The 15055-nt window shown below is 54.4% G+C and overlaps 2 protein-coding genes across 7 annotated transcripts in view; one reads left to right on the top strand and one right to left on the bottom strand.

Moving 5' to 3' along the window:
- Positions 1-1648, bottom strand: part of UBE3B (ubiquitin protein ligase E3B) — a 20882-nt gene extending 19234 nt beyond the window's left edge. For 2 of the 4 annotated variants that reach the window (XM_053993656.1, XM_053993659.1), the window contains exons 1-2: positions 815-946; positions 199-402 (exon numbers count right to left, since the gene is read on the bottom strand). In XM_053993656.1, coding sequence (XP_053849631.1) covers positions 199-359 — 161 coding nt within the window. In that variant the 5' untranslated portion in view covers positions 360-402; positions 815-946. Of the gene's footprint in view, positions 1-198; positions 403-814; positions 947-1377; positions 1493-1553 lie in introns of those variants that run through there. The other 2 variants (XM_053993658.1, XM_053993657.1) reach the window with 2 other exon arrangements.
- Positions 928-15055, top strand: KCTD10 (potassium channel tetramerization domain containing 10). 3 transcript variants are annotated; one of them, XM_053993661.1, is made up of 8 exons: positions 928-1008; positions 3652-3865; positions 8618-8787; positions 9281-9367; positions 9954-10006; positions 10871-11066; positions 11682-11896; positions 13382-15055. In XM_053993661.1, the coding sequence occupies exons 2-8, from the start codon at positions 3658-3660 to the stop codon at positions 13392-13394; spliced, it is 942 nt and encodes a 313-aa protein (XP_053849636.1). In that variant the 5' UTR covers positions 928-1008; positions 3652-3657; the 3' UTR covers positions 13395-15055. The 3 variants fall into 3 exon arrangements, with proteins under 3 accessions (XP_053849636.1, XP_053849637.1, XP_053849635.1); XM_053993662.1 differs by lacking the exon at positions 928-1008 and adding an exon at positions 1686-1786; XM_053993660.1 differs by lacking the exon at positions 928-1008 and adding an exon at positions 1700-1797.

The following is a 15055-nucleotide window of genomic DNA, read 5'->3' as shown; positions in this document are numbered from 1 at the left end:
ACAGGGTTAGATGGGATATTGGGAAGAAATCCTTCCCTGTGAGGATGGAAGAAGCTGTGGCTGCCTCACCCCTGGAAATACCCAAGGCCAGGTTGGAGCTACCTGGGCTAGCGAAAAGTGGCGAGGGGTTTGGAATGAGATGAGCTTTAAAGCCCCTTCCAAGCCAGCCCATTGCATGATGCCACGAATCCCACACACCTGATCTCCCTCTGCAGGCGGCAGCGACACAGAAACCTCCTGACCAGAGCCTGGAGCTGCACTGCAGCTCTCTCCCTCTCCTTCAGCTCCCGCCGCTCCTCCCGCGCCTGCCGGGCCTTGTCCAGGAACTGGGCCCTGGAGGATTGGCTGGCACTGAACATGGCTGGAGCCCCTCAGGGAGCAAAGGATCCTCACAGCAAACGCCTGGAAAACCAGAGCAGAGTGGAAAAAACACTCAGAGAAGGGCAGTTCTTGGCTCCCTGCAGGGGAGGGGAGGATCCGACAGCAGAGGGAAAAGTGGGATAAAAAAAAAACAAAACAGTGACTGTCACGGGGCTGCAGCAGGGACACAAAAACACTGGCAGGGAATCCTTCCAGCACAGCTCACAGCCTGCTGCAGGCTGGGAGATTTTAAGTGGAAAAATAAACAAATCAGTGGTTTTGACACTGTGCTCCACCTCCCCTCTTCCAGCCTTTGCTCTTTCCTTGGTAACAGATAAGAACTCTGGGCCAGGGACAGGAGGCAAAGGGCACAAGGGACACTGATTTACTGCCACTCACCAGATAAAACACCCAGGGCCGACCAGAGCTTTATAAATAGCAACAAAGAACTCACCTGAGGGGTCACTTCTTCAAGGGAAGCGTGTGATGCTCATTTACACACGCACATGATCCCCATCCAGAGGCTTCGGGCAGCTCCTGCATGGACAAGCACATTCCCTGCGGCTCATCTGGGGACTTAGACTTTCCCTCCGCAGCTCCGAGGCCTTTGGAGCCGATTTACCTCTCGCTGCACCCGCAAGGAAAACGGTAAGTGGGAGGAGAAGCAGCACCGCGGCTCGGCGGCGCTCACCAGCACAGGCAGCTGGGGGGCAGGGACAGCTCCGTGTGTGACAGCACGGAAGGACAAAGCCACCCGGGGCGCCGGGGACCGGAGCAGGTGCCACCCCCGAGCAGGTGCCACCCACAGCCCTCCAGCTGGGCTGCGGCTCCCAGGAGCCGCCCACGGCAGGAGCAAAGCAGCCACGGAGCCCCCCGAGCCCCTCCGACAGCCGCCGCATCCCTCCCGCAGAGCCCCGCTTCCACCCCAGCCTCCGCGGGCCCAGGCTCCCACCGCGCCGCTCACCCCGCCGGGCCCCGCCGCTGCCGGCGGCCGCCCCGCAGCCCCCAGGCGCTCACCCCGGTCGCGGCGGACACCGGGCCGGGCGGGCCGGGCCGAGCGGCCCCGGAACCCCCCGGTGCCTCCCGGTTCCCCCGCCCAGGCCGCGGCCGCAGCCCCCTCCTCGCACCCGTGTCCGCGCTCCCCGTCCGGCCGCCAACCCGCCCCGCCGCTGCCGTTCCGCCGGCCCGCTCACCGGCTCGGCGCAGGGAGAAGAGTCGGCCCTGCTTCCCCGCGATACCGGGGAGGTCGGGCCGAGCCGGGCCAAACCGGGCAGGGGCAAGGCCGTGAGGCGGCAGCGCGGCGCGGCAGCGGGGGCCCGGCGGGCCATCGGACGGGTTCGGGGGCGCACCCGGGCGGCGCCGGAAGCGAGGCGAGGGGCGGAAGTTCCCCGCCCGGCGCTCCCGCTCGCTCGGTCCGAGGGGCTCGGTCCGTTCATGGTGAGGGGGAAAGGGCGGCTCGGGGCCGCGGGGGACGGGTTCTGGTCCTCGCGGGGGACGAGGGGCTGGAGGGGTGAGGAGCTGATGGGGGAGTGGGGAGGGGGGGTGTGAGGGGCTGCGGGGCTCCGGGCCTCAGCGGGGCAGGGGAAGCTGATGGGGCTCCGGCCCTCGGCGGGGGCTGAGGGGCTCTGGGTCGGGGGGCTCAGGGGGGCTTTGGGCCGTGGGAGGGGGACTGAGAGAGGCGGAGGAGCCGGGGATTGCGGGGAGCGGTCCCGCCCGGGGTGCGTGCGGGGGCCGCTGGCCTGGGGAGGGGTCGGGCTGAGGATTTGGGGGTCCGGCCCCCGAGAGCGGTGCGGGTGCTGAGGGGCGGCAGTCCCCAGGGGCGGGCTGGTCCAGCCCCGAGGCTGGAGAGAGGGGTCCCGGGGGGAGTCTGACCCCCGGGGGTCGCGGTGGTCACGGTCCGGTTTATGGCGGCCCGTGGTTTGGGGTGGGCAGGGCTGCGATTTGGGGTGGTGGTGGGATCGATCCCCTCTGGAGCCCATTGCTGCCCGAGCTGGGGTGTTCCGGTGCCGGAGGGAGCTGCAGCGTGAGCTGAGGTTGCTGCCTGTGCATCCCGGAGACGATGGGATCATCTCTAGGCCATCCCTGCCCCTCCTGCTCCCTCTCCTGCGCCACTCAACTCCGGCTCCTTTGGGAGTTTCATGACGGTGAAGCAAAAATCCTTCGGTTCGGCTCATCCCGGAGCCCTGGGAGCTGGAGGAGCAGGGATGGAGGGGGTTAATAATCCCACCCTGTCCCATCCTGAGGGAAAACAACCACGGAGGCTCCGAGCGATTAAGGATTTAGCGGCTCTGGGGGCATTTGCGGTGCTGAGCCTTCGTGTGCCTGTGCCAGTGTGAGCTCGGTGTCAGGAATGTGGCTGGAGGCCGCTGTGTCCGGCTGGATTTTGGTGCTCTGAGCAGTGTGGGAGGGCAGGGAAGAGCAGGAAAAGCTCATGTGTGCTCCAAGGGAAAAAGCCTTGAAAACCTGTGGATATTCTGCATCTTAGCACTTGGGAATCTGTTGATTTCTGCATTTGGACTCACAGGAATCATCTGCTCCACTTGTGTGTGCTGGGAATTGCCCAATTCCATCCCAGATTATTGATGGAGTAAGAGCTTTAAGCTGTGGAGTTGTGTAAGAAATGAAAGCAGTTGTTGTGGGAAAGCTTGGCTTTGCAGTGCAAAACCCGGCTCAGCATTCCCAGGGCTTTTTCCCCGGGAAAAAACCACCAGGGTCCTTCAGTTCCTGAGAGTGAAACATTGAAAGCACTTGAGAACTTCACACAGAGAGCCGCGGGAGGAGCCGAGGTGTGGAACACCCGGTGGGAGCAGGGGTGTCACACTGCCAGGGTGGGAATTGCTCCTTTGAGCTGGGAGCTGCTTCCTTGAGCTGGAAAGTCCTTCCTTGAACTGGGAGCTGCACTCTTGAAGTGGAAGCTGCTTCCTTGAGCTGAGAACTGCTTCCTTGAGCTGGAAAGTCCTTCCTTGAGCTGGGAGCTGCTGCCTTGAGCTGGGAGCTGCTCCCTTGAGCTGGAAAGTCCTTCCTTGAATTGGAAAGTCCTTCCTTGAGCTGGGAGCTCCTTCCTTGAGCTGGGAGCTCCTTCCTTGAGCTGGAAAGTCCTTCCTTGAGCTGGAAAGTCCTTCCTTTGAGCTGGGAGCTGCTCCTTTGAGCTGGGAGCTGCTCCTTTGAGTTGGGAGCTGCACTCTTGAGGTGGAAGCTGCTCCCTTGAGTTGGGAGCTGCTCCCTTAAGGTGGGAATTGCACTCTTGAAATGGGAGCTCCTTCCTTGAGCTGGGCACCCCCTTCCTTGCAGGAAGAGATGTCGGGAGAGAGCGTGGTGAGCTCAGCAGTGCCGGCGGCCGCGACGCGCACGACGTCCTTCAAGGGGAGCAGCCCCAGCTCCAAGTACGTGAAGCTGAACGTGGGGGGGGCCCTGTACTACACCACCATGCAGACCCTGACCAAGCAGGACACCATGCTCAAGGCCATGTTCAGCGGGCGCATGGAAGTGCTCACGGACAGTGAAGGTGAGGATCGGGACGTTCCCGGCGCCCTCCGCGTCCTTCCTGGGCAGGGAAAGTCACAGGGGTCGTGGGGAGGTCAGAGGAACTTCTGTTTGTAGGGTTGGAAGGATGGAGGATCTCTCCTGCAAAGGAGGGTTGGGATTGTTCAGCCTGGACAAAAGGCAGGTTTGGGGTGAGCTGATTGTGGCCTTCCAGTGCCTGAAGGAGCCACAGGAAGCACTGAGGGAGAATATTTATAAAGCCCAGGAGTGGCAGGACCAGAGGACAGGTTTGGATTAGATATTGGGAAGGAATCTTTCCCTGTGAGGATGCTGAGGCCCTGGCACAGGGTGCCCAGAGAAGCTGTGACTGCCCCTGGATCCCTGGAAGTGTCCAAGGCCAGGTTGGATGGGGCTTGGGATAGTGGGAGGTGTCCCTACCCATGGCAAGGAGTGGAATAAATAATCCTCAAGATCCCTCCCAACCCAAACCATGCTGTTTTTCCACGATTCCATGATTATACAGCTGGGAAAAATGTGGAACAAAAGACAAGGATGACCTGAGTGGTTGCCTGAACAGAAGGACACTAAGAAGTCCTGTCAGGCCCAGGTGACACCTGGAGCATCTTTTCCTTTCAGAATACTGACACTAAAGCTCTGAAGCCTATGGAAAAAGGTGTGGATAGTGATTAGGAATCCTTGAGCTGGGACTTGTGTGTCTTCTTGGAAGCTCAGAATGCCATTCCCTCTTCTTGTCTCCTTGCTTATAAATAAGATATAAAACATGCTCTGAACATAGGTATAAATTAGTTAAAAGCTGATTTTTTTTAATGAAACAATTATCTTGTGGGACTGTTGACAGCTGATTTCCCTAAAATAGAACCAGTTGCAAAATTTTCAGGAAATTTGGAATTTTTTCTCCATATTCCCACATTGTGGGTGTGCCAGAGTTTAATTGGAAGCTCAGCTTTATTTTCACTCTGATGTTTTACCCATAACAATATTTAAGGACCTTTGTCTTTAACAACAGCCTCTGCAAAGCTGAGCCTGGAGGTTCAAACCTCATTTGGGATTAGTTAATTATTATTTGAAAAATTCATTTGAATTTGCTGAAAATAGAGAAAATACAGTACAGGGTTGGACTGAGTTTTGACTGCTTTAAAATAGTCTGTTTAGAGGTTTATGATAAGCTTTCCTGAGATAAAAGGAAGTGAACTTGAAGGAAAAAATGTAAAAATACAGCCTGATTAGCTGAATATTCCTGGTTTAGCCAGAAGTCTTTATATTTAAGCTGGGGAAAACAAAGCTGTGTTGTTCCAGGTGTAATCCCAGGCCAGGATAAAGCAGGAATGTGGATGCTGTGATTTGGGGCTCTGGATCAAAGGGTCTCTGGGATACTTATCCTGGATACAGACCATGGAGGTTGCATTAAAAAAGTCAGTCTGTGGGTCAAATTTGGAAAAAAAAAAGTCAAATGGGAATCAACACTGGATCAGATTTGGGAAAACCCCTGTCAAATGGGGATCAACACCTTGACTGGGAACACTGGAGGAGTGGAAATGTTGTGAACCCTCTCCCTTTGCTAAACTTGGGGTGGATCTTCCTGTCCCTCCCTGAAGCTGCTTCACTGAATTTGATAATTCCAGATTTCCCGTGGTTGGAAATGGATTGGAAATTCCAAATTAATTTTGGAAACTCACCCTGGCGTGATCCCAGTGTGCTGGACAGGTACAGGAGGGTTGGGATATCCCATTGCCAGGGCTCAGAGGCTCTGGAAGTGCAGGTGCTGTTTGCGCCCCAAATCTGAGGATAACTGGACTTTCTCCCACTGAAACCCCAAGTTTGTTTTGCTGTGACTCCCACAGTGTGTGTGTGGGATTGTTCCATGGAACCAGTTTGTGTTTTAAGAGGAATTTGATACTTCCTGTATGTTGTAACACAGACACTCCCATTGCAGCAGTTCTTGCTTTATCTCCCCTTGCCTGGAAACTGGGACAATAGCACTGGGGCTGCTAAAGGAAACACTTTTTATCTGGAATTCTTCAAAATCCTCCTAATTGGTCACACCCAAAACCTGGCACCAAACGAGGTGTTTCTTAGGAAAAGAAGCCAGGCTTGGGGAGCAACTGGAAGGAGTTGGGTTTAACCAGTCTGGAATTTGGCACATGGGGTCCTGTTCTGTGTCTGGGATTCAGATCCCAGCTCCTCCTCCCAGCTGAACAATTCCAACCTGCTGCTTCTCAGGCTGGAGGAGAAAAGTCTGGGCTTCTCTGGCTGTGGGTGGCAGATGATTGTTTTCAGCTTAGAAATTGTTGATGAACTGTAGCAAATCAGCATATTTGGAATATTTTCTTTGGATGGTAATGGGCAGGGAGAAGGATATGAGTTTTTCAGGTGCATCCACCTGTTTCCAGTTCTCTTTTTCTCCCTGACTCCCTGCTGCTGTTGATGGGGAAGCTGCTCCTGGTCCAGCTGCTGATAAGAGAGTGGAGCCTCAGGCAGTGTCCAGTGTCAGGCTCCTGTTTCACCTGCCAGGGCTTGGTTGGAAAATACCTGGTTTTAGCTGGAGTGTTTGGATCCTGACCCTGAGAATTCCTGTAAGACAAAGATGAATTTCTGAAGGTGTGATGTGTCCACGGACAAAGGCAGTGAGGGGAGGGGGGCTCTGCCCCTCTGCCCAGGTGAGACCCCACCTGCAGAGCTGCCCCAGCCCTGGGGCCCAGCACAGGAGAGAGTCCAGAGGAGACACCAGGATGATCAGAGGGATGGAGCAGCTCTGCTGGGAGGAAAGTCTGGGATTGTTCAGCCTGGAGAAGGGAAGGCTCTGGAGTGGCCTAAGTGTGGCTTCCAGGGCCTGAAGGAGCTGACAAAAAGATGGGAAAGGACTATTTGCAAGGGCCTGGAGTGACAGGACAAGTGGGGATGGCTTCAAATTGCCAGAGGGCAGGAATAGATGGGATATTGGGAAGAAATCCACCCTGTGAGTGTGGTGAGAGGCTGGGATGGAATTCCCAGAGAAGCTGTGGCTGCCCCATCCCTGGAAGTGTCCAAGACCAGGTTGGACAGGGCTTGGAGCAACCTGGGATAGTGGAAGGTGGCTCTGCCCATGGCAGGGGGTTGGAACTGGATAAATTTTAAGTTCCCTTCCATCCCAAACCATTCCATGATTCCATACAGCCCATGGATTCCATGTCTATGTTCCTAAATGGATCACAGGATGTTTTTGGAACACTGCAATTAAAAAATAACTCTTAAAGACTTCAGCCCACTTGTTGGCTCTGCTGTGGCCGAGTGGCACCAGGGTCACTTCCCTGTGACTCATCTCCTTTGGGCTGTTTGGGGGAAGCAGAAGGGTTTTTAAAGCTCTTCTAGTGGTCACTCTGATTTTGCAACACTACTGGAAGTGTTTTCTCATCTCCACATGAAAATGAGCAACTCTGCTTCAGTTTCACCATCTGTAAACATGAAGTTGCAGCAGATTTTTGCATCCTACGAGGAATCACAGAGGAGTTTGGGGATGGTAATTCTGCTCTCAGCTGGCCCTTTACCTTCCTGTGTGCTCCAGTGAGCTTGGGAAGTAGCTGCATTTGTGGAATATGGATGTCCTGGCTTATTACCATGGCTTGTGCTTCCTCTTTATCACAGAATCCCAGAATGGTTTGGGTCGGAAAGGACTTTAAAGTTCACTTTGTTCCACCCCTACCATGGGCAGACACACCTTCCACTAAATCTCCCACTAAAATGGGATTTCTTGCTTTCCATACTCTGCACTGCCAAATGGGCTTTTTTCTGCTCTAGTTGGATTAGCCATTAGTCTGGATCAGTCCTTAGTTCCATCATTTCTTTCTCTAGTTTGTTGTTCCAGCCTGTAAAATCACACTTGGAGCACACTTTGTGTTGTCTGTGGACAGCAGGAGTGAGCTGCTGCAGAGTGTCTCCTTTTCCCTCAGAAAGGGCCACGTTCCCTTTCCAGATTGAACCAAATGTTCAGACTTTTCCTCGTAATTCCATTCATGCAGAGCACACAGGGGCTGCTTTAACCTACTTTCCTTATTTGTCCAAAATATGACTCCTTCCCCACAAGTGTTTCCTCGCTGCATTCCTGAGCCTCAGCCTGTGAGAGTGGCCATCTGTTCACTCAGGGAAACTCCAGCCTCGGCACTGCCTGACTTTTCCAGGCTCCAGCCTGATCCCAGCAGCCAGAGTTGAAATGTGGATCTTGCACCCACAGCTTTGGTTTGTAGCTCTTTTCTTCCCTGGAGGAGAGAAGGCTCCAGGGAGACCTTGGAGCACTTTGCAGTGCCTAAAGGAGAGCTGGAAGAGGAACTCTGGACAAAGACATGGAGAGACAAGACAAGAGGGAATGGCTTCCCACTGTCAGAGGCAGGGTTAGATGGGATATTGAGAAGAAATTATTCCATGTGAGAGTGCTGAAGCCCTGGCACAGGGTGCCCAGAGAGGCTGTGGCTGCCCCATCCCTGGAAATGCCCAAGGCCAGGTGGGCAGGGGTTTGGAGCAACCTGGGATAGTGGGAGGTGTCCCTGCTCATGGCAGGGGTGGGACTGGATGGGCTTTAAGTTCCCTTCCAACCCAAACCATTCCAGGATTCTCCTCCCACCATGGTCCTCCGCTCCAGCTGTGCTGCACTCTCTGCTCACATTCCCCGTTCCATCCTCACACTCCCAGTTCCATCATGTCCTTCACCAGTTTGCTCTGCCAAAGCTTTTTGCCACATTCATCTCAGCTTGTCCTCACTGTGGCCTTCCTGTGTCCCCAGGCTGGATCCTGATCGACCGCTGTGGGAAGCACTTTGGGACAATCCTGAACTACCTGCGGGACGGGGCCGTGCCGCTCCCGGAGAGCCGCCGGGAGATCGAGGAGCTGCTGGCTGAGGCCAAGTACTACCTGGTGCAGGGGCTGGTGGATGAATGCCAGGCAGCCCTGCAGGTGGGCACGGGGCTCAGGGGGCAGCTGGGGGTGGGCAGCAGCATCTGGGCAGAGCAGGATTTTCTCCTGGTCTCCATGTGTTGATTTTGGAGGCTTGGATGGAAATGGGAATCGTTCGTGTTGCCATCTGCTGGAGTCTGGTTACATCTAGGAAAATCAGCTTCTTCCCAGAGCTGCTGGGAGTCCTGTTGTGTTATTTATTATGCTCTGAGGTTCCCATCTTGGGTTGGATGCCACTGTCACTGATGTCCTGTCTGAGAGAAGCCCCATTCCAGATCCTGCTGTTTAACTGGGCACAGGACATTCAGTGGTGGAGAGCAGGAATAGACACCTCAGGTGCTCCCAGAAGAATGGTGCCTGGCCAGCCACAGCCCAGAAACCACCACAGGGACAGACTGGACACTGATCCCTCAGCAGAGATCATTCCCAGGAAGTGTGGGTGTGCCCTGGGATCTCTTGTCACTCAGCTGCTGTTTGGTTCTTGCTCCCACAGAACAAGGATGCGTACGAGCCCTTCTGCAAGGTCCCGGTGATCACCTCCTCCAAGGAGGAGCAGAAGCTGATTGCAACCTCCAACAAGGTGAGAGAGACTGGAACGTGCCATGGGGAGAGCTGGGAGTGCCCAGCCTGGAGAGGAGAAGGCTTTGGGGAAACCCTAGAGCTCCTTCCAGTGCCTAAAGGGGCTCCAAGAGAACTGGAATGCTGGACAAGGGATGGAGTGACAGGATAAAGGTGATGCCTTTAAGCTGAAGGGTAGGGTTAGATGGGATATTAGGAAAAAATTCTTCCCTATGAGGGTGGTGAGGCCCTGGCTCAGGTTGCCCAGAGAAGCTGTGGCTGCCCCTGGATCCCTGGAAGTGTCCAAGGCCCGGCTGGACAGGGCTTGGAGCAACCTGGGGTAGTAGAAGGTGTCCCTGCACATAGCAGGGGGTCCTGATAAGACAGAGGGAAGATAAGAATAGATGAGGATCCAGTCCCAGAAGGGATCAGGAGGGATTGCAGTCCCATTGCCAACCTGTGCATCACAGGTTTGCAGCAAAGCAGTAACAACACTGAAATCCCACTGGGAATTTGTCATTGCAGCTTCTCTGTGGGGCCTTGGGCTGAGCTGAGGTTCCAGCTCTGGCTGTGCTCCCTGGAACTCATCTGTGCTTTGTTTCTTACAGCCAGCAGTGAAGCTGCTCTATAACAGAAGCAACAACAAATATTCCTACACCAGGTAAGTGACTTCAGCTGGAATGGTTGGAAGTTTTTCATAGACTAAAATCCACTATAAAAGTTTCCTTTTTCTTCCCCAAGACCCGATGACAGATTGGTGTTGGCAGGCTCTCCATTTTTTCCCAATTAATTTCAAACTGGAGTCAGAAGGGAGTCTGCTGCCATCCATGGAAGGCTGAGCCTGTGCTATTTCTGTGCCAGAGGAGTTCCTCTAATCCTTAGGTGCAGCTGGCAGAGGCTCCTGGCCAAGTGCTGTCTGCATTCCCATGGACTGCAGCGTGGTAGTTGAACACAGGGAGCTCAGTGAGTGGTGAAATCATCAAACTGGGGGCCTTGTCCTCTTTCCCTTATTCCCTTATAAGTTTCATGACGTAACAGTGCCCATCCAGGGTGCTGAGCTCAGGAATGGTTTGATTTGGCTGATAGGATTTTGCACCTGGGTGAAATGGCCTTGGACAGTTGTTCACAGGGCTGTTGCTGTTGTATTGCTGCTGCTTCAGGTTTTCCTGCCTGTAGTAGTATGTGGCAAGCACATTTCTCTCTCTCTCAGGATTTTTTATTGAGGTGCACAGAGAGAAATGTGCTTGCCACGGTAGTGAAATAATAAGAATTAATTTCTGTGGTGTGCCCCATCCCTGGAAGTGTCCACGGCCAGGTTGGATGGGGCTTGGAGCAACCTGGGCTAGTGGAAGGTGTCCCTGCCCATGTCACAGGGTGGCACTGGGTGGGCTTTAAGGTCCCTCCAACCCAAACCATCCTGGGATTCTGTGACACAGCAATCTGGGATCTCAAGGCTGTCAGTGCTCACCACTCCCACTCTTTCCATGTGCTCTGTAAATTCCTGCTGCTGCCTCCATTCCCACAGCAACTCCGATGACAACATGCTGAAGAACATTGAGCTCTTTGACAAGCTGTCCCTGAGGTTCAACGGGAGGGTGCTCTTCATCAAGGATGTCATTGGGGATGAGATCTGCTGCTGGTCCTTCTATGGGCAGGGCCGCAAGATCGCCGAAGTCTGCTGCACCTCCATCGTTTATGCCACCGAGAAGAAGCAGACCAAGGTACAGGAAAACTGGGAATGCTCCAGCCTGGCACCCTGACAGCTGAGCAGGCTGGCACTTTGTCATTGTTCAGCACCTCTGGAGGATAATCAGTGCATTGAGAGTGGGGCAGCAGCTGGAGCTCATCCTGGGGGTACAGCAGGAGCTGCCTGCACTGGGCAGTTGGGGTATTCCATAAAGCCCTGGGGTATTCCATAATGCATCATGGTATCCATAATGTTCAGTCCAGCTCTATCTTCAGACAAACTTGTGCATTTAACTACATTTGGGTTTGGGAGTTGCAAGTAGATGACCTAGGGATGGAACTAAATTATCTTCAAGGTGCCTCCCAACCCAAACCATTCCCTGGCTGTACACCCCCATGTAAGGAGGGATTCAGCAATGGCACACCTTCCCTGTATTCTTCCCTTTCCCAGGAGAGATCTACCCAGTTCTGGTAAAAACCCAACTTGTTGTTGGACTCAAAAGCTGAAAGCAAAAAAAAATGGAGTAGAAAGGACTGTGCCTGAAAGGATTTCTGTGGCTGGGGTGCAGTTAAGGAATTGTAACACCGGGTGTCAGGAATCCAAACCGAGGTGCCTGCAGTGAGTGACCTTCTCTTTCCCTGCCTGCCAGGTGGAGTTCCCAGAAGCCCGAATTTACGAGGAGACCCTGAACATTCTTCTGTACGAATCCCAGGATGGGAGGGGGCCGGACAATGCCCTCCTGGAAGCCACAGGAGGGGCTGCAGGGCGCTCCCACCACCTGGAGGAGGATGAGGAGCGGGAGCGCATCGAGCGCGTGCGGAGGATCCACATCAAGCGCCCGGATGACAGGGCCCACCTGCACCAGTGAGCCTGGGGACCCCCACAGTTCTGGGCAAGGGGCTGCCCTGCAGCAGGACCAGGCAGTGCAACTCCTGTCCAGCACAGTCTGTAAATTGGGATTTGTAACAAACTCTAGGTTATTTGGGGTATTTAAATGCGGTAGTTGTAGGGCGAGGATCAATGAGGTTACTGGGCAGCCTGGAAGGGCCTGTTGAGCAGCTGGAGAAATGCCCAGAATTTTTAGCACTCTTGTCATTGCTGTTTAATGCTGGAGAGGAGGAGGATTGGCTTCCTGTGGCTTTGGTAATGATCCTGCACTTTAAAACCAAAACAACAAACAAAAGGTCAGCCAGCCACCCTCCTTCCCTCCAGGCACTCCCTGACCCTCCTGGGCTGGGGGGGAAGGCAGGGACCTGGACCCAGGGCTGCTGCACAGCTCCATGGCTCCTGGGAGAGAGCTTGGGAGTGCCTTGGGTGACTCCCCAAAGAACAAATGGCACAGGCTGATGAGATTCCTGGAGTTCTGGGGGCAGAGGGATTCCTCAGAGCAGTGGGAGGGAGCAGGGACTGCGCCCTCAGGTTCCCCAGAGCTCTCAGGATCTGCTCCTCCAAGGGTTCAGTGGAGCTTCTGCAGCATTGAGCTGGGGACACCCATCCCTGTTTTATCCCTACAGTTCAAGGTTAAAATTCCTCCCAAAGGAGGAGAATCAGGAGCAAATTGTCCATGGTTGCTTTCCCTAGGAGTGGTGTTGGTACTGGTCAGTGCTTAGAGCTTCTGCCTGAGCCTGGATCTCAGCTGGGGGGTTGGTTTCCAGCAGCTCCTGGGTACCAGGAGTCACAGCAGGTTCAATCCCCCCATGTTGGACGGTGCTGGTGGGGGGCAGCAGCCCTGGTTCCCTTCTGGAGCTGATCCAGGAGTGTTGCCTTGCTCTGAGTGAGGGGAAACAGAAGCAGGCAGTGACCCAGAGGCAGATATTCCCTGTTTGACTTCATCCTGAGGCTGTTCCAAATCCTCCCAGCCATGGCACCTGTTTGTGGAAGGGCAGAACCTGGAGAAGGCCACTGCACTGTGGTTTTCTACGAGTGCTTTTCCCTTGTCAATGAATATTTTATCTACCTCCTTGTCTCCTGTTGCCTGTTGTGGAGTCAAGTGACAGCAGCGGTGGGAGGTGGGGTGTCATTCCATAGGGCTGGCAGCAGAGCCACAGCTGTGACAGTTCAGGTCACCAGTCCTGGGAGGCAGAGAAACCTGAGGTAGGAAGTGTTAAATTGGCACTGCAGCAGCACCCATGGGTGACACCAGAGCACTCTGCCCTGGGCTGGAGTTTCTTTTGACCCTTTCTCTGGAATATTTAGCCCTGGCTTTAACAGCCACGCTCCTCTGGAGCAGCGGCTCTGTGTTCCTGCTCCAAGGATCCCTGCTCCTGGCTCAGGGCTGCTAAGGACATGGGAACAGTGTAAAAACCAAAGGTGCTGCAGCAGCACCAGCCCCCTTTTTCTGTTCCACAGAGCTCCTTGGTAGAGGCTGAAACACACCAGGAAGTGGCTGTACAGTTTTGGATCATCAATTAAAGCTCAAAGATTTCCAATTTAATCTGAGGCCGTTTTTCTAGTAACCAAAGACTTCTCCACATTGCAGGCAGCTGCTGGCTGTGGCAGGTGGGGGTGTTGTACCTGTCTCCTCTCCTCTTTCTCCTCCAGTTTCTGATTGTTCACTGAGAGCTCCACAGTCTCCTTGGGGTTCAGCAGCTTCAGCTCTGTCCTGACACCTCAGGGCTTCCAGTTTGAGTTTTACTTAAACCTGTTTGCAGCACCCTCTAGGGCTGGAGCAGTGCAGAGGGGGAAGGAGCCAGTGCCTCTCCCCTCAGGGCTGGGATGAGCTGAGGGCGAGGCAGGGAAGTCCTGGATTGCTGTTTCTCCAGCACTGTGTACTTTGACACTTACTGGTGATTGCTGGGCTGTTCTGGCCATCTCAGCATCTGGAGCAGCCCTGCTGCCCTTGGGGGTGGAGGCTGTGTCTCAGCAGAGGGTGACCAGGGACCAGCACCAGTCCTGCAGCAAGCCCTGCTCACTCCAGCTGGGAGCTGCTCTCCAGCAGGCTCGGGGCAGCTCATCCCCAGCTGTGCTGACCTGCAGACCCCAGACCAAATCCAGTCCTGTGGGGCAGAGCAGCTTCAGCCCCAGGAGGTGACAGCAGTACTAAGCACCTGACAGGTCACAGCTACGTGATTAACTTCTCTGTAAATAGATCCTTAACTGGCTTCAGGCTTTTCCCTTTCAGGTTATGCAAACTAAGTTCTTAAAAACCAGGGAAGGGCTGTTTTTAATCTTTGTACAGCGCTTTGTAGAGCTGTTGGTTTAGCAAAGTCACTCCAGGAGAGTTAAAAGTTTCAATTTCAGTTTTGTTACTGCATTTGTGGGCAGACTCTGCCTTAACTCACTCCTGAGCTCACCCTCGGGGAGCTGGAGTGGTGCAGCCAAGCTGTGCTGTCCTGGGGCCTGTCCTTTACCTGCTGCCCCTGTCCTTGCTCTGGGCACACCCTGGTCATGCCCTTGCACAAATGCTCTCAGCCCTGAGCCTCGTTACTCTAAGTGGTTTTACTCTGAGCTCTCAGGTGCAGCTGGGGCTCAGGGCAGGAGTCCTGGGCACAAGCAGCTCTTCAGATTATCCTTCCCTGCCTCCCAGGGCCAGGGAGAGCAGAGCTGGCTGCTTCCATCCTCCAGCACCAGCAGTGACAGCACAGCCCAGGGGAGCTGAGCAAAGTCCCCCTGGGGAAGGGATTTTGTCCCCTCCCAGCTCCTGACATGGGTGGGGATGCACAAGGAGGGGACAGGGACCAGCCCTGGTGCCCCTTTCCCACCTCTCTCCCTGTAGCACCAAAGCAGCTGCTCCTGCACTTCCCCAAGGCAGGTTTGGATCCCCTGAGCAGCACCTGGGCAAGGCTCCAAGCTCCCATCCTACCTTAGAGCAAAGCATAGGTAGAACCTTTCAGTCTTAATGGAATTGTTTCATGGACAACAGCAAATTCCTGTTCTGTACAATCATTCCCACCTGTCCAGACGTCTGCACAGAACAAGCTTCAGCTGGATTTCAGTGTATGGTTGATGTTTGCAATATGTACTTTTGTTTTGTTTTGGTTTTTTTTAATATAACACAATAAATTAGAAGATATTTCATATTTA

Source organism: Vidua macroura, chromosome 18, assembly GCF_024509145.1.
Source record: "Vidua macroura isolate BioBank_ID:100142 chromosome 18, ASM2450914v1, whole genome shotgun sequence".
NCBI classification, from domain to species: Eukaryota; Metazoa; Chordata; class Aves; order Passeriformes; family Viduidae; genus Vidua; species Vidua macroura.
Note: the sequence above shows the minus strand (reverse complement) of the source record. Positions and strands in the feature narration are given on the sequence as shown.